The 24,349-nt window shown below is 32.7% G+C and overlaps 1 protein-coding gene across 4 annotated transcripts in view; it reads right to left on the reverse strand.

Moving 5' to 3' along the window:
- Nucleotides 1-24,349, reverse strand: part of VPS13C (vacuolar protein sorting 13 homolog C) — a 169,144-nt gene that overhangs the window by 122,591 nt on the left and 22,204 nt on the right. For 3 of the 4 annotated variants that reach the window (XR_005381733.1, XM_038580596.1, XM_038580598.1), the window contains exons 6-16: nucleotides 21,216-21,278; nucleotides 16,287-16,352; nucleotides 15,899-16,008; nucleotides 13,425-13,484; nucleotides 10,785-10,844; nucleotides 9,882-9,962; nucleotides 8,252-8,309; nucleotides 6,648-6,775; nucleotides 4,562-4,668; nucleotides 3,840-4,011; nucleotides 2,515-2,577 (exon numbers count right to left, since the gene is read on the reverse strand). Coding sequence is in view for 3 of the 4 variants with exons in the window: in XM_038580596.1 (XP_038436524.1) it covers nucleotides 2,515-2,577; nucleotides 3,840-4,011; nucleotides 4,562-4,668; nucleotides 6,648-6,775; nucleotides 8,252-8,309; nucleotides 9,882-9,962; nucleotides 10,785-10,844; nucleotides 13,425-13,484; nucleotides 15,899-16,008; nucleotides 16,287-16,352; nucleotides 21,216-21,278 (968 nt within the window). In the remaining variant the exon portion in view is untranslated. The remainder of the gene's footprint in view (nucleotides 1-2,514; nucleotides 2,578-3,839; nucleotides 4,012-4,561; nucleotides 4,669-6,647; nucleotides 6,776-8,251; nucleotides 8,310-9,881; nucleotides 9,963-10,784; nucleotides 10,845-13,424; nucleotides 13,485-15,898; nucleotides 16,009-16,286; nucleotides 16,353-21,215; nucleotides 21,279-24,349) is intronic. The other variant, XM_038580597.1, reaches the window with a different exon arrangement.

Below are 24,349 nucleotides of genomic sequence, written 5' to 3' on the forward strand. Positions count from 1 at the left end.
AATCTTTAAAAAAAAAAAAAGAAAAAAGAATTTTAAAATGTTTTAAAAATATTTTAAACTAAATTTATAAAGTTTGTAAATTTATAAACTAATAAACTTTTAATCATTAAGGAATTTTTAAAAATATGTTAATAAGAGACATTAAGATAATGTAATGACCAACCCAACATTCAACTTTCCCCCTCCCAGATCTCTATTTAAATCCCTAAAGAAAAAAAAAAAAAAAAAACTTAGAAAAAAAATTTAAAAAAAGGATAAAGCCACTATTAGCACTGATATCTTTGTAAAGCTGTGATGAGGATGGCACAGATTTTGAGGAATTTCAAAATAAATTCAAAAATCTAGAAAAATTTAATGAAGAGAAAAGACAGAAGTGAATTAATTAGAAAGCACACAAAAATATTTCAGTGTTAATGACCATGAAGAAAATAAAACAACAAAAAGTACTGGAAAAGAAACTTTCCTATATGTTGACAATTATCACTTAAAAATACATTTAAAAATCAGAGCTGACCTAGAACTATACACACACAATATACCAGTGTCTAATCCTTGGTTTTAATATTATAATTATGTCGATAATTCCTGCCTATATTTTAAATTCTGTGACTCTGTGGATTTTCCTATACAATAAAAAAATTTCAGTCTTGGATGAATTTAACTGCCTTTTCTTCATCTATATCCATCCCTTTGTCCATAGCATCCAATAATAAATCCTTTTTCGTGGCCTGTTTCTAACCAACAGAACATGGCAAAGGTGATAAGATGTATGTGATTATGTGCATGAAACTGTACCAGCTGTCTTACTGGAGTGTCTCTTTCTCTTTGAAAAAGCAAGCTGCCGTGTTGTGGGCTATGTCAGGAGGCCCTTCTGGCAAGGAAATGAAATGAAATTTAAGAACTAAGCACAGCCTCTGGTCAACAGCCAGCAAGAAACTGAAGTTTTCCATCCCACAGGCACAAGGAGCTAAAATCTGCCAACAAAAGCAGATCCTTCATCACTGACACCCCCCAGATGAAACCACAGTCCCAGCCAACAGCTTGATGGCAATATTTTTGAGACCTTAAGCAGAGAACTCAGGTAAACCAAACCTGGACTCCTAACCCACAGAAACTCTGAGACAATAAACGTGTATTGCTTTAAGCCCCTATGTTTATTACGCAGCCATAGAAAACTACTTCACATGAGTGTACCGAAGCAGGTCCTCAGTCATGGAGCTTTGCATAGGCATAAGCAGCTGAACCCCTGAGAGAAATTCCACAGTCTGGCCAAGGAATGAGAAAATGGAGTCCACGAAAACCAGAGGGGATGAGGGAAATACAAGAGAAACAGAGTCAGAGAATGGGGTTATCTTTCTACTCTATTTTTATTTATGTTTTTATTATCCTTTCTACTGGAATGTAAATAAGGGATTTTTGTTCACTTCTGTATGCAGAATGATGCAGATGATGATGATGATGAAGGAAAAAATCACTTATTCAATAATTATTATGTGCCAGGTACTCAATAGTCTAAGTGCTTTGTACATGGATCATCACTGCTCCTCATAGTAACCCTCTGATGTAGGTACTATGAATTACTCTTATTTAACAGATGAGGAAACTGAAGCACAGAGAGGTTAAGTAGCCAGTCCAAGATCACACAAGTAGGCAAAGCTGACTCCAGAGTCCACAGTCTTCACCATGATTCTAGTAAAATAGGCACTCAATGAGTACTTACTAAGTAAATGAATGAACCCGTGCATGCTTTAATCCCACTTAAAAACATAAGTATGTGTATGGAGATCTATAAATAAAAAAAAGACTAAAGGAATATACAAAAAAACATATTAACAGAATGTATCTTTAGTGTGAGATAGATGTTTCTATTTTTTCTTTGTATATCTATATTTCCTAACTTTTTGTATTGTGAGTTGCACTGCACTTGCAATTGATTTACCAACAAAGTCATGCTACAGAATAAAAGGATTGACATGGAACAATAGGGACAAGGTAGGATATGCCAAGTGGGATCAATCACCATATATTATGAAATATAAACAGGCTGATTCCAATTACAGGAAAAAAGAATAGAAGAGAGATGAGAAGAGAGGAAAGGAAAGAAGAAGAAAGGGAGGGAAAAGGAAACAAAGCAAAGATAAAGTGAAAGGATGGGGGATAAAAAGCATATGTAAGTAGATACATATGCATGGGGGAAAACCTGGAAGACTGTATATCAAAATGTTAACAGCAGTATTCTACATTGCTAGAATTACAGATAACTTTGATTTACTTTCTTTTTAGGCGGGGTTCAAATATTTTGTTGTAAGATTACAAAATTTTTTCCTTCCATGTTAGTGGATTTTTTCCACTGTTCCTATTTTTTTCTCCCAAGATCAAATGAGGAACGGAAACTCAACCTTTATTCTTACTTGAACAACTGCCATGAAACTTAAGATTTCTTGATCTCAAGTTTAAAGGAATAGTATGAACATGTTTAAAACATAAAATAAAAAAAGCTCATAAAATGATTACCTCAACTTGTGCTTGTTGCCTTGCTAAAATTATATTAAAAACATCTAGAGTCTTCTCCAAATCCTATAAAACAAAGAGACACTTGTAAACAAGAAAAATGACATTAGATTAAAAAATTTTATTCTAGGATTTCTAGGCTTATCCAGTCCATGAACAAACCAACTGTGATCTAATGAAAGGATAAGTATAAATCTGAATGTACATTTGGCTTTTGTACTTTTAGTTTTTGCAATAAGGGAAATAAGTTATCCAAGAAAGCAAATCCTCAAAAAATATAAAAATAAGAATTTTAATGAGACCATTATAGAAACAAGAATTTGTAGGAGGGGGACCTGTTAATCCTTATGGTTCATACTGACTCACTCTTTTCCATAATATTTTATAACCATTGTACTAAAGGCACCATTATAAAACACAAAATTTAAGAATGCAAAATTCTACAAATCAACAACTAAGTTAAAGTAGAAGCTAATTTGGGGAATTTATATAAAAGTATGTAAGAATCTAACAGGTATTGGGTAATCTGTGTAAGAGATAATCTATGTTCTCACAACTCTGCAAAACAAATACTGTTTCCATTTTATACAGGAGAACACCAGACCTAAGATGCTGAGAAACTTGATGCTTTTTCCAATATATAGTATCAGTGTCTCTCACATATTTCAGAATAATAGGAATTCAATTAATTCTTTACATTATGATTTTGTGGCAGAAATGGTTATATAATCAAGACCACATGATATTAGGCATATTATATATTCAGCATGGTATTTTTCCTTATTTCAAAAGGGGTTCCTATTTTGAGCAATAAGAGCTGTTTTTTATATAATACTTTGAGCTCTTTAAAAAAAACACTAACAAAACTAATAACATACATGTAGCTAATAAACATATATTTGAATAGCTCTGATACTGATTTTCTAAATATTATATAAAAACCAAGTACATTTCTCCAAATACTTTCTAGTATTCTAGTACTTAATCTGATATTAGGATAGGAGGAAAAGATTTGTTTAAAGAAGAAAGAACTGAAGAAAAAATACTCTACATTTTCCCATAAAATTATCTCAAAAAGAGGTCAGTTTTATTCTTTCTAAAATAATATTTTAATTCAAATTAAATTTAGGAAAATCTAAAGGAAAATTTTTTTTTTTTTTTTTTTTTTGCAGGCTCCATGCACCGGGAGCCTGATGTGGGATTCAATCCCGGGTCTCCAGGATCGCACCCTGGGCCAAAGGCAGGCGCCAAACCGCTGCGCCACCCGGGGATCCCTCTAAAGGATAATTTAACAAAGACTAGCTTTCATCAATATATGTGAGATATACCTGAATTTGTTTCTGTATTTCTTCTGGGACTTTAGGTTGGGTTAACTTGATCTTATAGGCACTTTTATAACTCTTGAGCAACTGCCTATGTTTTTTTATGTTACTCCAAGACCACATCTGCGTATACCTTCTTATATGAACTTCAAGAACAGAATCAATTGCATATTTCCACCTGCAAATCAAATTTTAATGTACATTTGAATACAAAGGTTTAAGAAAAAGCAAGAAAATGGCTTAGATTTTTTAAATCCACAGTTACATTTTTTGTTCTTATTAACTGTTCTCCTTATAAGATCCCATTAATTAGCATTTCAATTCCTCAGTAAAATTCTCTGATTTAAATTGATTATAAAATGAGCAAATTACTCCAGTAAGAGGGTATGTCAAAGCAAAATCAATAAGACACAAAATGACATACAAAATTAATACTATCCCAATATGGTTATAACATTCATTACATGTGGTGACTCAAGGGCACTAAAACCAAAAAAGGATTAAAGTCTTAATGCTAAGTTGAGAATTTGGGAATAATCTAAAAGCAAGAGTATAAGAGAATGTGTTTATGAAAAAAGTAACAACGACATAATACAAAAGATATCCCTTTCATGTCTACAAAGATTTAAAAAAAAAAAGTGGCTTCATTACATGGCTTTAAAGGTCTCTTAAATCTGGAAGTTTCTACTTATATATTTCTCATTTAAAAAAAAAAAATTCTAACTTACCATTGTCGACCATTGGTATGAAGTGGTAAATAGGGCTTATATTTCCTGTAAGGGGCATTTCTAACCATATAATCCACTGATTCCAAAAAGTCAATCATACTTAAGTACTATTAAAACAAAAATACAGTTATATTTATTAATTGCACATATGGATAACACCAAATTTTATTATATTTTCAGTCTAGTAAGACTCCAACTTCCTGGAACAATGAATATCATGGTTACCTATTAGTATCATATTTTCTCAAATTTAAAACACCGCCAATTATAAGTTGTAATATAATTTTTAAGTTCCACTACAAAAAGAAAAAAAACAGTGCTAACAAAGTATCATACCATCAATAATATTATACATCCTATTTTCAAATATGTTACACAATGAAATAAATGCACATCCTAGAAATAATAAAATACACTATCTGTAACTAGTGACTGGAACATGGTTGTTCCTAAAACTACATATTTGCCTCTGGACCATCATTTCAGCATTGACTTTCTATAAGCTGAATTGCAAGTCTCTCCAGAAAATCATTACATAACTAAAGGAAGATAAACCAATATAATTGCCCATCTTACCACTAATACAACTCTGCATATACCTGGTAAAGAGCTCAAATGGAGGGAAACACACACACAACATGACTGTAGATAAGATAAAGAAAGCGGCAAATCTAGTTTTCTCCTTTCAGTTTTTCTTAATGATTTCTACCTACTGGTTACCATGTGGCTATTCACCACTTAAAATATAGGTAGTCTGAACTTAAATGTATTTTAAGTTTAAAATATACCCAAGGTTTTAAAGACTTAGAAAAAAGGAAAGGATATAATTTTTTATATTGATTACATGCTGAAATGATAATATTTTGGATACACTGGCTTACATAAAATGTTATTAATTTTACCTTTCTTTTTACTTTTCTAATGCAACTACTAGAAAATTTTAAATTACATAGACAACCTGCATTACAGTAATCCTCCCCTTATCCTGAGGAAATATGTTCTAAGACCCCCCCAACAGATGCCTGAAACCATGGATAGTACTGAACCTACATTTGTTATGTTTTTCCTATACATATACACTTAGAATAAAGTTTAATTTATAAATTAGGCACAGTAAGAGATGAATAACAATAATAATAAAATAGGGGAATCCCTGGGTGGCTCAGCGGTTTGGCGCCTGCCTTTGGCCCAGGGCGCGATCCTGGAGTCCTGGGATCGAGTCCCGGGATTGAGTCCCGCGTCAGGCTCCCGGCATGGAGCCTGCTCCTCCCTCTGCCCGTGTCTCTGTCTCTCTCTCTCTCTATCATGAATGAATAAAAAAAATAATAATAAAAAAATAAAAAGCAATAATAATAAAATAGAACTACCGTAAAAATATACTGTAATAAAAGCTATGTGGTATGTGTTTCTCTCTCAAAATATCCTATTGACTGCATTCACCCTTCTTCTGTGATAAAATGCCTAATAGTGAGATGAAATGAGGTAAATGATGTAGGCACTGTGTCAGGGCACTACTGACCTTCTGACCATACATCAGAAAGATCATCTGCTTCTAGAACACAGTTGACCCATGTAACCAAAACCACAGAAACTATGAAGAAGGGGAACTACTGTATATTTTTACTGGACTACACTGAGCTAAAAGCTCATTTAGCTAAACCTTTTGTCCTTCTTTCACTTCCAGTTCTCCAGGTCTGTTATTCGAACCCAGGGTATATAACCAAATGACAAAGGAAAAAAGCACCAACATAGCAGGTCTAAAAATTAAGTAGACAGTACTTACTATAAAGGTGTCTATTAAAATATGAGGAAGAAAAAACACATTAAAATCTTCCATCAACAATTGGAAATTACATAGGAAAACATCATTTGCTATAATTTGGTAAGATTTTCCACCAATAAGGAAAAGACCAGATAAAAAGAAGGAAATTATTTTCCCCAAAAAAAAAAATTTATATATATATAAAAATACAAATATAAATGTATAAAAGAATCACTAGAGCACTGGAGAAAGAATAATCACAAAGGACAAAAGCAGTTGAGATTCAAGGCTAATTAAAGCTAGAAATAGCCACCCGAGTCTTACCTGAGGTTTGGTCATTTCAATGGCAATATTCTGTACTTCTATGTTCCAATCAAGTTTGGGTGTTTTGAGCTCTGTTTCTGCATAAGGATTCATGTAGAGCTTTGCAGAAGCTGATATTGGCTGGAAAACTTAAGTCACATGGGAAGACACAAGATTATGTTTATATACCCTTATATATGAACAACTGTAAATAATTATAAGAACACTATTACTCTGAAAGTAGAGAAAAATAATTAAAAATATATAAAAAATGTAAAAATTCACTACCCAAAAATATTTAAGCATCTACTTATCTGCATAATACCAAATGCAAGTCAAAGTGGAATCTCCAAGGAGGAAACTGGAGTCCTATGCTTCTAAGTAAAAATGTACAAAAGTAATAGACAATCTACTCTTGGCTATTCAGTCTGGGTAAAATTAGACTTCTCTTCCTTACTACAAGACATTTAATGATTTTATTATTCACTAAAAATATTAACACAAGGTAGGAGACAAAATTTAATTTGTTTAAAATTTGTCTTAATCATTGGTAGAATTTAGGAACAGAATCATGAATTAAATTCATACTACCAAGAAAAAAATGCTTACCACTTTATAATTTTCAGAATGATCATTATCTATATCATCTTAGAATCAAATAAGAAAATATTCTTGAAGAACTAGCATGAAAAGATGTATTAAGGAAAATGACAAAGTAATATAATAAATTTTTAACAGTGAACAATATTAAGATTACATAAATTATGATATATTACAGTATTTACATTTACATAAGATTATATAAAATTTTAACTTATTTAGAGGTTTTTATAAGTGGAAGATACCATTTATAAATGAAGTTGTAGATTTTTCTGAACTAGTTCTTTCATGAATGAAACTAAACACTTTGATCTGAAAACACCACCACTAAACAGATCTATGAACATAAAGAGAAAGTGTCAACTCTTCCATAATAGCAATCAGCTACAAAAGAATATGAAGAAAACAACAATGAACCAGAGTAACATGGAATATGGATGATGAGCATGAAAGCTGAAGACAAACATAAAGGAGTATACTCAATTAAAAAAAATCCAACAATAGTCTCTTTCGAATGAAACTAAAAAGGAGAAAACAGATGGCGTTAATAAACAGGCTGCTTTGTTAGAGGGTTACTTAAAAATAAGTAAAGGCAAGGCTGCCAAGAATTAGAAAAGCCACTTAGGAAAGTCTCTAGAGTGGTTGGTTTGTCATAACACTGCAATAGTGACATGGCAAGGTTGACCTGAATACCAAAATCTCAGAGATTTTGATTAAAGAGATTAAAGAAAAGAAAACCTAATTCCTAAAACAAAGGTGCTAACAAGAAGAAAACAGAGGTCAAGGGTGTTGAGATGCTAGGAGTGAACGAACTACAGTCGTACTGCCCTCCTCTTACTCTCCAGGGTTGTATGTGTCATAATCTATCCTAAATAATTTGTTATAATCCAAATACACTGTGATAAAACTAAAATATAAAATACTTTCTCTTTATCAAAGTACCTTTATCAGAAGAAAGTACAGTAAGCCAGAGTATTTAATCCTATGTTTCCTATAACATGAAATAAACTTTTACCACTACTTACTATATTGATGGTTTACAGGTATGTTGCTACTTGTAAGAATTCCACTTTTCAGCTGATCCTAAACAAAAATTTGGAGAATGAAAAAAAATTCATACATATTCAACTACACATGGGGGGGAAAGAATGTGGTTCTTAAATCAATATCTTTATTCTCTTCTTTATAATTAGTAGTCCATAAGAAAAATACACTAAGCATTATTTATAAGTATATTTCTTTAGACTAAAATACAGAAGTAGATAATTTTTAAAAATTCTAAATATTTAAAAGTGTTATAGCATTGCGTTCCCCTCTGACTTAAAAAAAGAAAAAACAACTGAGGTTCCTGGGTGGCTCAGTCGGTTAAGCATCCGAACCCTTGATTTCGGCTCAGGTCATGATCTCAGAGGTGTGAGATCATGCCCCATGTCAGGCTCCACACTCAGCAGGGTGTCTTTTTTTTTTTTTTTTTAAGATTTATTTATTTATTTATGATAGACCGAGAGAGAGAGAGAGAGAGAGAGAGAGAGAGAGGAGCAGAGACACAGGAAGGAGGAAGGAGAAGCAGGCTCCATGCCAGGAGCCCAACGTGGGACTCGATCCCCGGACTCCAGGATCACACCCTGGGCCAAAGGCAGGCGCCAAACCACTGAGCAACCCAGGGATCCCCTCAGCAGGGTGTCTTCTTGAGATTCTCTCACTCCCTTCCTTTGTCCCTCCCCCCACTCACTTGTGTTCTCTATGTCTCTCTCTTAAATAAATTTAAAAAAAAATCTTTAAAAAAAACAATAAAACATCCATGAATTGGGATCTCAAACACTCTCTAGACAAAGGCAAATTATTTATTACAGTATCTTTCTGAGAAATAAGAGCTAGAATCTTGGAATTAATTCAAGTTCAGAAAATTCAACTTTTCTTCCTTTTTCCTCTAAGTAAATAAAAAGGACTGAGACTAACTGAGCACAGTGAAGTTTTGAGTTAACCTTTCACTGTTGATGAAATCATTATCACAAATGCTTAAAACATTTGCTAAGGTCAATTATACTTCAATTTAAAAGAAAATTCGCTAAACATATATTCTTCAGATCTGAAAGATATCATCATTCCTTACAATGCTCTACATAATCATTCTTATACGAAACACAATGTAATGTCATCAAAATAAGAGTGCAAAAAACCATAAATGCAGTTTTAATTTAGTAGTATAAGTTATTATCTCACTGTGTAGTGAATGATCTCACAAAGATCTTCAAAAACAAAATGCTTTTTTAAAAAGTGGATTCTGGGCACCTGGTCAGCCCAGACAGTTAAGCATCTGCCTTCTTTCCGCTCAGGTCATGATCTCAGGGTCCTGGGATCAAGCCCCATGTTGGGCTCCCTGCTCATCAGGGAGCTTGCTTCTCCTTCTCCCTGACCCTTCCCCCTGCTTGTGCTAGTGTTCTCACACTTTCTCTCTTAAATGAATAAATAAAATATCTTTAAAAAAAATTTTTTAATAAAAAAGAGTAGATTCCAAAAACTGTGTTTCACAATTCTGATTTAGTTAAATACAACTTAAACAAAAGACTATATACCCTATCCTCATTAAAGACCACTTAAGTTTAAAAAATTTAGAGAGTGGAGTTAGCTCTTCCAGTTATAAACTGAAATTACCAAGATCTGTTCCTTTGACTCCTGATAAGACATGTTGCAGTTTACATTCCAGTAGGCACTAAGACTATCAAGTCGTATAAGCTATAAAAGAAAAATAAAAGAGGTCAAGCAACACATGAAAATTATGAATCAGTATTAAAAGATTATTCTCATATCACCCTAGGATCATCCAGTTGCCATTTTGAACTTTTAAAGGAAAAAAATAAAGCAAAAATGGGAAAAATACATGCATGTTATTCACAGACTTTACCACTAATCTTAGCATTTGGTAAATTTTTCTTCCAGCATCACTATTTCTGAGGAAATTCCTTCATTCAGTTATCAAATATTAATTGAGAATTTACTATTTAACAGACTTGTACATGTTTTGCAGAATAAGAAGAAAGACACAATTCCTCCAGTGGATATGAATGACTGCTTAGAAGGAGAGGGGAGGGGAGGGGATTCTACAACAGTAAGGTGGGGAAAGCAATATACTAAACATAAACACTCCTCTTGAAAATTCTCAATGTTTATTAGCATATTTAGAGTACTGTCCAGTCCTGTGGTTTAAAACAAAATGAAACACACTGTTTAACTATGTACAGCTTAATACTTTAGTCAGTCATCTTGACCAGAAAATATTTTTTCTACAAATCTCATATCCCAATTACCTAATGTTCCATAAAACACAATTTAGGAAATATTAATTTTATCTGATTTCTTTTGCTAGGTGAAGAACCTAAACCTCAGAAAAGGTAAGTGATTACAGAAGGTCACATAGTAAGTGGCAAAGCCAAAACTGGAGCTTCTACTTTTAACTCACACTCCAATGACACATTGGGCCCCATCAAAGTTTCAAAAAACTACAATAAGTGTTTGTACCTAGAAAAATAACAAGAAATTCTTAATCCAGTCTAATACCTTGTATATAATTTTTTCTGCTTCATTTAATATACATGGAGTCCAGTGTTCATTTGCAGTCTAAAAGAAAATAAATAACAGTGAAACAAAGTATATATATTATAATACAGTACTCTAATAAACTGTAACAAAATTACTTAGATTTTTAAAAAAGACATCTAGCTAATTATGGCTACTGGAAGCTGTTTCCCGACATATCTATATGACAAAATCAAAGGAACAGTGAAAATAGAATTGAGGTTATAATTTAACTGAGTTTATTCATCCAGAAAATAACTACTGAGCCACTATGTGTCTGTGTGGAAGGAACTGGGCATGAATTAAAAAAAAAAAAAAAAGAAAAGAAAGAGCTAGCCTATAAAATAGTGAAGAAGGTCCACATCCTTTTTAAAAATCAAGTAAATAATTATTGCAAAGAAAACCACAAGAATATGGAAATCACAGCATGACCATGGTTCTAGAAAGCCAGCATGATCAACAATACCAAATACTGCCATGAGATAAACTAAAATTAATTTATTGAGCAGCCAGGTCATTACTAATGAACTTGTCAAGAAAAATTTCAGAGGAGTAGCAGAGTCAGAGTACAGTGGGAAAGGAGTCAGCAGGAGATGGGGAAACAAAGATAGTCAAGGTAGATGGGGCCTAGGAGTGAGAGAAGGTTCAGGAGGGCCTTCTTAATTTTGCTATAAAAGACAGACCTGAATGTGTTTAAATGCTTACAGAAGGAATGGGAGAAGGGAAAAGCGGAAGGGGGAGGGTTTGAAGATTTAGGAAAGAGAAGAAAACTAACAGAAAGGAAGAAAGAAGGGAGGAAAGGAGGCAGAGAAAAAGGGAGGGAAAAAGGCTCCCAAGGACATGGGAAGGATGAGATTCAGATCAGAGGTGGAAAGATTACCTTAGGTCTAAGAGACTCTAACTGTAAAATGGGAAAAAGGAATGGTGTGGATAAAGAAAGAGGTAAGTTTAGGGTTATTGTTGTTATTACAGTCATTGTAATAGTTGAAGCAGGAAATAGCCGAGCCACACATGTGCCAAATGCTTTACATTAACTATCTCAGTTAATCATTACAAAATTCTAAAATAGAGGTCCTATTTTGTCAGTGAATGAATGAGGGTTAGACAGAAGATCACCATGCTAACTAGTACAATAATATGATATTGGTGCTATAATAAAATATAATGGGGAACATAAAAGAGTGATAAATTCTAAGAGGAAAATACAAGGGAATGAGAAAGAGTAATATCTAACATAAGAACTAAAACCTGAATAGGATCACCAAGGAGACAAAGGGAAAAAAGTAATACAGGCAAAGAACACAGTATGAAGAGTCTGAGAAAAGATATAGAGAATCAAACAACAATACACACTAAGGAAACTACACATCATTCTTATGTGTTAGTATACCTTTTTATTAGTCAATGAGAGGTACGTGACTATTTTATAATTTTTTGTCAGCTAGAAGCTCAACATAAAATATTATGTTCATTTATGCCTAATATTGCCAGTCTGGTTTTTCTGGAGCATTATCTCTAGTCTCTGTTATTTTATTATTTCTTTTTTTATCAAAAGCTACTTAAGGGGCACCTGCCCCTTAAGGCAGGCAGTTGATTAAGCATCTGCCTTCGGCTCAGGTCATGATCGCAGGGTCCTGGGATCAAGCCCCACACCAGGGCACCTGCTCAGGAGGGAGCCTGCTTCTGCTTCTCCCTCTGCCTGCCACTCCCCCTCCTTGTGCTCGCTCTCTCTCTCTCTCTCTCTGTCAAATAAATAGATAAAATCTTTAAAAAAATTTAAAAGCTACTTAAAATTAGTTTTGGAAAGAAACAGAGGATAAACAATATAACAAATCCTAGCTTCTCTGACTCCCTTGATTTTGTTTCTCCAGATTTTTTCTTTTTTTCAATGTTTCTGCTTTGGTCTTCAATTTCTCTACTTCTTCCCTATGAAAATATAATTCTGAAGGCCTCTATGAAACCATTTCCTTTTTCCCTTTCTCTAGAATTCCAGTCTCTTTCAGCTTTCTTCCTCTTCTTTCCCTACCAAGGCCCTCTCCATATAACTATCATAGGACAAACATATACCCAGCATGATTTACTGTTCCCTATCTTTAACTTTAAAACATTTTTCCTACCACTTAGTTACCCATAGAAAATAAGAGGGAAAAATGTCCAACCTGAATGTACATACTATCTATCCTTAAAGATCTTTAGGAGAAAAACCAAACTGCATTATAAAATATATGACCAAAATAAACTGTATCTCAATATAATACACACACAAACACACATACATGTACACATTTATAAGCTATTTGGAAATTCTATCTGCCTATACAAAGAATGAGAACATGATTTACCTTTCTATTTCCCCACACGTTTAGGATATAGTTTTTAATTATTTAAAACTGCTTGATAATGGTATATTGGTATTTGTTAAGGTCAAAGACAAATCAAAATAATTAGAGAATGTAATAACAGCATCACTATAAATTCTGAACTTCTACAAAAACTAAAAATATTACATATAAAAATAAAATAGCTATTTATATCAATAGTTGATTTTAGGCAATTCATCCTGTGACTTGGGAATATTTTACAGGTTCCACAAAAATTGTAAATAAATAAGGTCAACATTACCAACAGACTAAGTTCTCCCAGTGTGACTCCAAATGAAAGAGGCTGCTGTGGATCAGTAACCTATCAAAAAAGAAAAGTGACATTAAAATACACTGATGGTGAGAGGGAAACCATGTTCCACTCTGTAAATGGGCAACATAGAGAAATTAGTTTACAAGTAAGTCACACAACCCAAATGGATCTGTGAGAAAAAAAGAAAAGGCAATAACATGGCTAGGAATATCCACATTTTGTAGGCAGGACACTAATATGACACTTTCCCAACAGAACTCTTTCCTAATGAAGTGAACACTTTTCTCAGTAACTAGATTCTTACCCAAATAAAGAAGAGACAGGTTCTTTATGTGTATCATTAAAGATATTCTTCAAAGACAACACAAGATGTCACAGATAATAATACTGCCATTAAATCACTTTTCAAATATTAACGATTTTCACACTTAGAAATATGAACTGTCTTTAAGTCTCTAAGATCATTAGCTTTTCAAAAATGCTTTGACAGGAATGTCCAAGATTCTTAACATTTAATTTCCTCAGTCTCTTAACCTATGAAACTTTTGTTCTATTCCTAATCCTCAATTTATAAGTTATATTGATACTCCCTGCTTACACTTTACCACAATGTGTACAATATCATTGTCTTAGACATCATAAGGATGCCCAAAAGTCATATAGAGTTTTTTAGCTATGATAGAAACCAGGTAAACTCAAGAGAAGAAAAAAACATCATGTTCTAAATCAACCAACAAGGACTCCAGACCATAGTCACATAGAATCTTCTAAAATGCAGGGAAAATGCAAGCTCTGAAATAACTGAAAAGCACAAATAGCATTGTGAGCTCAGTTTTTAATATCTTCCTTTATTCTCACACTCATCTTTTTATACCTACACACAACTAGTTCAAAATAACTTGCACCTATTTCAGAAGGAACTTTACCAACTCCTCACTTGCTATGACACTACCCACAAACTACACCTATCACCCAATGAGCATCTTTATGATAAATTATTATACTTTCCCTATTCCCTACATCCTAAACTCTATTTTTCATTATCCTATATACAATAATTAAGATAATCACATTGAAAGATACAAGAAAGATCCCTCTGCACTTTTAATTCTTTTTCTTTTAGATTTTAATATATTTTGTCACTGATGCCAACTTAAACATAATTGATATACCTATCCCACTCCTGTGCCTCTCTATATTTTGTATTAAAGAGAGAAATGATGTACCTAATTGTACTTGCTCAGTAAAAAAGCTTAATTTAAATTCAAACTGAAGTTCTCATTCATCAATAAATCATTAGTTTTAAGAATAATTTTTACTTCCATGATGTGTTGATTTATTTTCCTAAGTTTAGGAAAGGGCATTGATGAGTTGTTTATTTACAAAATTTAGTTTAATGGCTACATAAAACTAAAAGGTAAAATCAATTTATGGTAATAGTATATCTTGAAAAACTACAAATGTATCTTACTTAAATTTAAGTTCTATAAGTAACTTATCAGAAAAAGAAAATTCTAAAAATGTCAGCACTGCTTTGATTAAACCCCAAATTTAGAAGAGATGGAATAATATTTCCATCATCTTAGGTAAATGAAAAAATTCAAGGTTATTTTATATATTTTTCAAATTTTAAAACAAATCAATGTATATTTAGTTTAAAATTAATCAGCAGTGGGGCAGCCCATGTGGCTCAGCAGTTTAGCACCGCCTTCAGCCCAGGGCCTGATCCTGGTAGACCCAGGATCGAGTCCCACATCAGGCTCCAGCATGGAGCCTGCTTCTCCCTCTGCCTGTGTCTCTGCCCCCCCCCCCTCTCTGTGTCTCCCATGAATAAATAAATAAAATCTTTAAGAAAAAAATAAATTAATCAGCAGTTTTTAATCAGCTAATGTTAAACTCTGGTTATAAGTGAAATTGGTTTCTAAACACACTTTTGCACATGTATGTGAGTAGGTGTGCATGCATGTTCAATCCCATTTGAAAGAATATAAAGAGGATGGGACTTTGGATGGACAACTTCATAGTAGACTAATGACTTGAGGTTTAGTCCCCTCTCTACAAACTACCATTATATATTGACCATTTCCATCACCACTTGGAATTAATTTTTTTGTTGATATAAATCTTTAAAGTTATAATAGTGTAAATCTTAATGCATTAAAATTCAAAATAAATAATAGAGGACAACAGGGAAATCTGTCATACTACCTTTAGAAAGGAGCATATGGTGGTTTTTTATTTATACACTTAAATGCCTAACTGAAAAAAAAGTGTAACATAGGAAAGAAGATACAGTAACATATTCAGCAGAAAAAATAACAAAAAACAAAAAACAAAAAACAAAAAACCAACAATCTTGGATTTAAAATCCAGTACAGGTCACCCTTATCTAGACAAATCAATAACTCTTATTATAAAATACACATTTAACTACTAACTTAAACTAAATTGAAATTACTTACATCATCTTCATATTTAATGTGAATGTCTGTGATTTTTACTTGTACATTTTTAATTACTTGGGTTGCCAACTTTTCCAAAAATGTATCCTTTTTGGCTTCTTTTGGTTTATCTATAAAAAGTAGAAAAACACAATGTCAAGAGTTGAAATTCTCACATATTTCATAATCAAATGATCAAAGGATATCTAAAGCACTACTCAATAGAAAGGACAGCCTATTCTGGTGTCCTTGTTTTATTTTAGATTTATTTTAGATTTTAATATGCACTTCCAACTTAAAACTTATTTTTGAAGTTACATGGTATCTAACATTCATTTTACCTCTGGAGACAGAAATCAAGTGGCGATGTGTATAAATAACACATGGCATAAAAACTACGTTTACCTACCTTTCGAACGATCAAGACTTTTAAAAGGTTTCTTAAAATGTTTTTTGTGCTTTTTACGTTTACGTCCTTCTCATTGGAAGCATTTTAGTGAGAAAAGGATAAAATTCAAGTTAGCAGACTAGAGGACAGAAAAGAAAACAAGAGAATTCTTCCTGACAGCAAATTTTGGTACAAATCACTTTATTCTAAACTGACCTATTTCAATACAAACAGAAATTCACAAACCTTTAGTCTAGAATGACCTCCAAATATCTAGCAAATAACTTGGCAAGTACAATCATATAAGAATTGAGCAAAATATCCATACACAAAGCCTTTTATAATACTTATAACTTTTCATGATACAAAGTTTAATTTTAACTTCAGTGTTATCAAAATATTGGAAATGTAATAATGACAGAATATAAAATTTTCAGGGAAAAGTTTTCATAAATATATGGAAGGGACAGAGGACCACAAATGAAATGAATGGGAAGGTAGGTTGCTGACAGATGACTTCCTCGGCATGATATACCTCAAAAGCAAAATCCTTTAATGACTTAAAGATACAAAGAACACCAAAAGGGCAAAAACTGTACACAGAACTGTCTTTGAAATTGGCTTACTAATTAATTCCTTTAAAACTTCATCTTTTATTTGGCACTGCCTCGCTTTCATGGCATTAACCAACACCCATCTTAACCAAGTTACAAATCTTTACATTCCACTTCCTGCTAGACATTATCTCCAGTCTGCACCCAAGGTGGTCTCTGTATGGTCTCCTCTGCCTCTAGTCTCCACTCTGCCTCCTAAACATCCTTCTACAGTGCCACCAGACTGATCGTTTCCAAAATACCATTCACAGCCTGTCAATCCCCTGCTCAAAACTCTTTCAAGGGCTCTCTGCAGCCTGACAGATAAATGAGAAAGTGTCTGCAAGACACAAAGGTCCTTTCATGATCTAGCCCCTAACTCCTGTGGTGGTGTTCTACCTCCGCTACTCATACTTGCACTGGATACGTCAGAAACTACTATTAATTTACTAAACAAGCCTAATTTTCTAGTGGCTAATGCTTCTCTCTATATATATAGATCATTCTTTGAACCTCAGTTGCCCTCCCTGAAGTTCCTCACCAGGCAAAATCCTAAGAGGCTCCTAAATCTCAGGTCCACTAAGGCCTGTCTGCAGCCTTCTTCAACTATTTCAAGCAACATTAGGGCCAGCTACCTCCTCACTTTATAAAGACTTCCTACTAAGCAGTAATTATACCATGACAAATGTTTGCACAACTGTCTTGTCACCAGGCAGGACTCTTCATTAGGACAAGAATCATCTAGCATCTGTTCAAATGAATTAAAAAAAATCCACATCTGAACATTATGGTAAAATATATAAATCCAATTCATGCTATATACATATATATGTATATATTTATAGGATATATATGAAATTTAGCTTGAAATTTTAAAATTATTCTTTTATATTTTAAAGCATATTGTCCTGTCATTTTAAAAACTAAGAACCAAATACTGGATTTCAAGAATAAAACCCTGAGCTCCAAGAAGTTTAATAAATACATAAAGAATCTGGACTTTGCTATTGCCAATATTTCTTGCCATAATGATGGTTCTTGAGTCTTTTTCATTCACAAATTAAACATTTAGAGAAAGATGGATTTTTCAAAGAAATATCATTTGAAAAGAAACAAGAAAGCCAAAGTATCCCTGAAAACCATCCCACTGGTCTAGAATAGCTTTCAGAAATAGGCTCAGCTGCCTGGATTTAGATTCTATCACAACTTACTCTTCTTATAAGACCTTCTACTATCTTTCTGGCTTCACAACTGTTTTAGCCCCTTGTTCTATCTTTGATCTCAATGTTATATGTACTGTGTTTAAAACTCTCCAAATAATTTCAGAATCTAATCTGACTGCTATACAGTTCTTTAGTGAAAGTTTCTATTTAATCTGATGAATATTAAAAAATGATATTTTGTATCTAAATCAGTCCTCAAATATTTTGGTCTCCTGATACCTTTAACACACTTACTTGAGAACCCTAAAGAGTTTTTTATTTGTGTGGGTTACAATTATGGGTATTTACCATATTGGAAATCAAAACAGAAAATTTTAAAATATTTATTAATTCATATTTTTAAAAACATTATGTAAAAAAATAAAAAACATTACATGATAGCACTGATAATACATATTTATGAATATAATATTATCCAAACAAAAAGTTATAGTAAAAAGAGTAGCATTGTTTTACATTCTTACAAATCTCTTTAATGTCTGGGTTGACAAAAGAGAGCTAGATACACCTATCTCCTTCTGCCTTAGTTCTGTTGAAATAATGTTTAGATTGAAGCATTTGAAGAAAATCTGATCTAACTATAGATATGTAATAAAAAAGGGAGGAACATCCTCATGATCTTTTCATGTAATCATGAATATTATACCCCAACTCAACAAGTGGTAGTTTCTTGAAGATTAGTTGTATTTTGGAATCTGAAACTCTATCAATAAATTCTTCATCTGAATTAAAATCAATTGGTCTACCTTACACTTTAGATGGACCTTTGGCACATACCTGATCATCATGCATTGGTAATATGGAAATATTGCTTCATTCAATTATACAGACCTCAATGTTGAGTGATTTCATTAACATCAAAAATCACAATTGTTAGTATCATATCCTAATTGTTAGTATCATATCTTTTTAAAGGCCACCAATCATATCAGCAAAGTCTTTTAAGTACTGGGAAGCTGCCAAACTCCAGGTGGCAAACACAAGTTTTCCAAAATTCTAACTTTTGCTTAAAAGTTGTAAAATCTTATCATTGGCAACAAACATCATCAGTGTTTTTTCTTGAAGTTGTTTTGCTGAAGTAGTTTTGTATTGTTGGGTATGTATGAATTACCCAAATCTGAATAATAATAGTCTGTCAATCACTCTTCCATTTAAAATGGTTTTCCAGGAAAAAAGCAACTAGTTCAGCTGACAATTCAAACAATGCACTGGTATTTGTCCTTGAGACAATTATTCTACTTAAGGATACATATTTCCTGCTTTGTCACGCAAAATATTAAAGACACATACTCAAGAGCTTAAGTTTATTAAAATTGAATTTTTCCTATTCCATCAAGAATATTCTTAAGTAAAATTGGTGCTCTTTTTCTTTTTTATTTTTCATCTTATTTTTTACTGTGAGTACATGGTAGTGAAGAATACAATGGCTGCTATTAAAGTTTGGTGCTTGGACATGTTGAAAAAATTAAAATTAAAAAAATAAAATAATAAAATAAAATAAAAATAAAATGTAAAATATAAAAGAAAATATAAAGTTTGGTGCCACTGCCAATTCATGCATGCTAAGGCAGCCACAATTTTACACAATGATGCTTTTGCACCATCAGCACCAGTGTTAGCACAGTGAAAAATCATATATTATTTCAGTATTACTATGAAAAACAGTATTAACGTTTTGAGAAACGTGCCCTGGAATAATTTTTTTAAATGACATGAAATAAGGAAGGAATGTGCACTCAGAAAGTAAAAAATTAAAAGATCAGAGTATATATTATGTCCTAGCCAAATGAAGATATCATCAACAAATTAACTATTCTTGTTTCAGAATCACTAATATTCTAGGCCAAGTTTTTTATTCAGGTTAATGCAGTGTTCAGAGTAAACTCTGAATCAATTAGGTTTTCCTTCATAGTGACCACTCTGGTTTTGCAGAAGGGGGAGGGGAATTGTTTATTTTTACCACCAATGTTGCCCAATGATTTTTGTTATGACTTAAATGGGCCACTGCAATTCATCTGGATCTTGGAGGCAGATTACTCCTAGAAGGATCAGAAAACACCGCTCTGGCAGACTGCAGAAATCTGGTCCAATTATAACAAAATTAAACAGTGAGCCATGAGCATTTCTAGACTATATTCTGAATTAAATAAAATAACTGTAAGACAAATTAACATAGTTATACTTGCTAAAGGGACAGTTTTTATTAAAAGAGAAACACCTTTTGGGGTAATTTCACTCAGTGCTATGAAATTTGCCACGTAAATTCTTCTTCCATTTGTCAAATGAACCTAAATATTAATGAAGCTCCTAGCTACAGAGGTAATTCTAACATAATGCTTACTGTTTACATTTTGAGTACAGACCCCACTTGCCAATTAATCAAAACAAATTTTAAGTGTGACTAATATCATAAACCCCAGCAAAGTTACAGAAAATACAAATATATAAAATACTTTTATAAAATACTGGAATTATTATTTTAATGTACTTGTAGTATTTAATTCCCTATCATATAAAAAAGGCCTATTATAAATCCTCAAGCAGTGAGCCTTCAAATTTGCCTTCTGTGAAGCCTCAAAGTTTAATATGCTGTAGAAGACAACAGTCTCCATGTGCTTATAGAGCTCCTACAGAGAAAAAGCCAATCAGGAAAGCTATCAAGAATCCCAGAGGAACACCTCTTATCAAGGCTCTAAATAAAGTCTCACTCACTAAGAAAGGTTCCATATTATTGCTTTTTACAAGTGTGAAAGCCACTGCTATTGAGAGGAATTTCCTAATTGAGAAACTACTACACTACAGAACCAGTCAGAAAGGCAGTCAGTCTGGATTTCAAAGTTATCCATAGATCAAACTGTAAGCTTCACAAGAGGCAGTAGGTCATGTTTGATTCACCCCATGAACACTAAGCATCCAGCACAGTGTTTGCCCTAGAAGACACTAAATATTTAGTGAATGAACAAATGGCTACAGAAGGCTGGGAAATGGAAATGATGGCAAAGGTGAAAAACATGAATTACATTTCCATATTTTCTTTAAAAAAATGGTATATCAAATGGACTCCATTAAAAGCTCAAGAGTGGATAAGAATATAATCTTTTAATAACTAAATATAATGAACCATGCATACCCACCAGGCTTGATGTCCTTGTAAACAAAGCTTTCCAAGCCATATATGAATTCCCCTGAATGTGCGCCTGCATCCGCATGGCAGCAATAACCAGAACGCAAAGCATTTGAGAGACACCTTAATTTCACATGTAAAACATGTCTAAACTTAATTAAAAGAATCAGAAATCACGTAACAGACAAGTATAATGTGGTGACACCAAAACAATATATTTCTAAGGAAACAGTGAAACCACCTCCATTATTTCAACATACAAACTTTATTATTATAACACTATAACAAAATTTCCTAATAATTAAAATTATAACAATAATTTAAATTAAGCAAGGCAGACAAATATCTATTATGGCTAACAACTCATTGCATTATTGGAAATTTTCAAACAGCAAAAGCCTGCTATTTTGGTTCCCTTTTTGCCCACTGTATTGCCCATCTGCAGAATGAAATATTAACTTCAGAGTTACTTTTAGTCTGACCTGTTCCCTTTAGATATATTGTCTGAATCCTTTCTATCCATTCTTGTTAGTGATGGTGACATAGCATCATCCTCCATTTCCCTCCTCACATACGGCCCAGACACAACAGCAAGTTTAACCTTCCTAAACACAGCTTTGATGACATCAATCCCTGGATTTTTCAAGAAAGAAAAAGGAAAACTTCCTACGGATTCTCCCACTGGTCACAAATGAAAGTCCATTATAGCACAAAACTAAAAATACAGGATCTATATAGAGCCAGAGTATGTTCAAATTATAGCTCTATCATTTTCCAGCTGTGTGACTTGGACAAGTTATTTAACTTAGCTGTCTCAACTGTAAATTGGGAACAATGATAGCATTATATCATAGAATTATGACTATTAAATGAGTTAATACATATGAAGCATTTTGAAGAATGACAAACAGTAAACGCTCAATAAATGTTAGCTGCTATTCCATCAAACTCCCAAATTCTTACCTATTCCTCCTATTCTATACTTCCCTCTCTTTACTGTCCCCTCTACCAGAAGACCCTCTCTCCTTTTCTGCAAACTCATCTTTTAGACATAGCTGAAATATTTATCTTCATAGTGTCTGCCCTGATCTCTTTGGCTTAAGATAATATGTTCATTCTGAACTCCCCTACCACTCTTATCCTATACCTCTTTGATGTGACTCAACACTTTTTCCTATTTATGACTATGCATATTTCTTATTTTTTCAACTAAAATGTAAGGTTATTGACAGCAAGATTCACAGATTTTCTGATTTTTATGTTTCCAACAATGTGTTGAGCAGACTGGCATCAAACTTCTCAAAAGAACCTAGTAATATCATTTAGTAAATGATATTTTCAGAATTCTCATTTAAAACCGAGCATTCTATTCCCAGCCAAATAAAACAAGCTTATAAGTAAACAAAGACTTTCAGACTTGAAAGGATTTTAACAATTATATACAATGTATCCTTTCTTAAAAGCTACTAGATACATTTTAGCAAAGTAACAAACTAACAAAGAATGAAAGGCAAAGGACCCAGAAAAACAGTGAATTAAACACAAAAGACCAATTTCAGGAGGTCAACTGTGCAGCAGGCCTGAAAAACAATCATTATAAAGGGAAATGGGTCTGGGGTGGGGACCAATGGTGGGTATGGGCAATTAGAAAGTAATACTGATAGTCATGTAACAGATTTCAAGAAGTAAGTGAAAAGAATTAAAGGTAAATTTACAAAGAAAGCAAATAAAAAAGCATTTACAAATTCCAGAAAAATAAGCGTAAGAAAGGAAACATAATCATAGTACAATATTTGACCTACAGTGAACAATTACACTTCACAGTAGTGTAAATTTTGACTACTAATTGGCCAAAAATTATGATATAACCACATTAAGAGGACAGGGAGGGAAATTTAGAGTGAAAGGAGATGGTAAGAGAAGTAAAATCCTTAAGTATCATAAGAGGAAATCCCAGATAATACCTTACATTAATAGACTAGATAATGACAGAACATTAGTATTTCTAAAACTGTGGTTCCCTTTAAGGAATGGGTCTAAAGGGTAGAAAAGAGTGGAAGAGGGGACTGACATTTTTTATCAGAAGTCTTTATGGCAAAACTTTGATTTTAATGTGTGTGTATATATTACTTAGACAAAATTAACATTTTAAATACAAAATATATAGCATTTGGGAATCTTTGGCCTCACTAAGAATTTCATCTTTCCCTTTACTTTATAATAGCTTTCTCAGGAAAATAAAACTCACCACAATAAAATAAAAGGAGATAAATATCAAGAAGTTTATTTTTACAGTTGAGGAAATTGTTTAGGAATGAACTAACTGATATTTTCGTTTTATTTTTTTCCACATGATTGTGGGCAGCACTGTATTTTACCAAATGAAACAAATTAAGTAGAAATACTTTTTAAAAGCAGATTAGCTAGATGACTTTGTTCTCAATTATATTATCTGCTGCTCAGAGTTGAATCACTTTTTCTCCTTATCTCTCGGAGTCTCTATATCTATGCCATAGTGCTTTTGTGCTTTTAAAACCAAGAAATAAGTGAAAAAATTATAAGTCTCAAAAATAAAGTATGGTATTAAGTAAGAACTATTAATAATGGTGAAATGCAGAGCATCCAATGACTAGGGTCTTTTTATCATTTCTATGAATAATAACATTATGGTGATCCATATTCATAGAAGCTAGAAAAAAATTATATGCTGTCAAGATAATTAAATGTACTTATTGCAACTTAAAAAAATATTAACATATATTCCAATTATCCCATCTCTTTTTTTTTTTAAGATTTTATTTTTTAAGTAATCTCTAAACCCAACATGGGGCTTAAATACACAACCCCAAGATCAAAAGTCATATGTTCTACCAATTGAGGCAGCGAGGCACCAAGAATTCATCTTTTACCCCTATAAATATATCATCTCTTTTGCTCCTATAAACATATCAAATTATCCTTAACCTCTCTGCCAGGCCTAAACATATAAATTTCCTAAACATTAAGACCCAGAAGTCAAAATCTCATAGGTACTCAATACAATATGTATAGCAGGTTATCATTTACCAATTAAGCTGTCAACTACTACAAAAGGAGAGACTACATATGCTTTTTCTTACAGCCCACTGGAAACATGAAAATATT

The sequence above is a fragment of the Canis lupus genome, chromosome 30 (genome assembly GCF_011100685.1).
Source record: "Canis lupus familiaris isolate Mischka breed German Shepherd chromosome 30, alternate assembly UU_Cfam_GSD_1.0, whole genome shotgun sequence".
In the NCBI taxonomy this organism is placed as follows: Eukaryota; Metazoa; Chordata; class Mammalia; order Carnivora; family Canidae; genus Canis; species Canis lupus.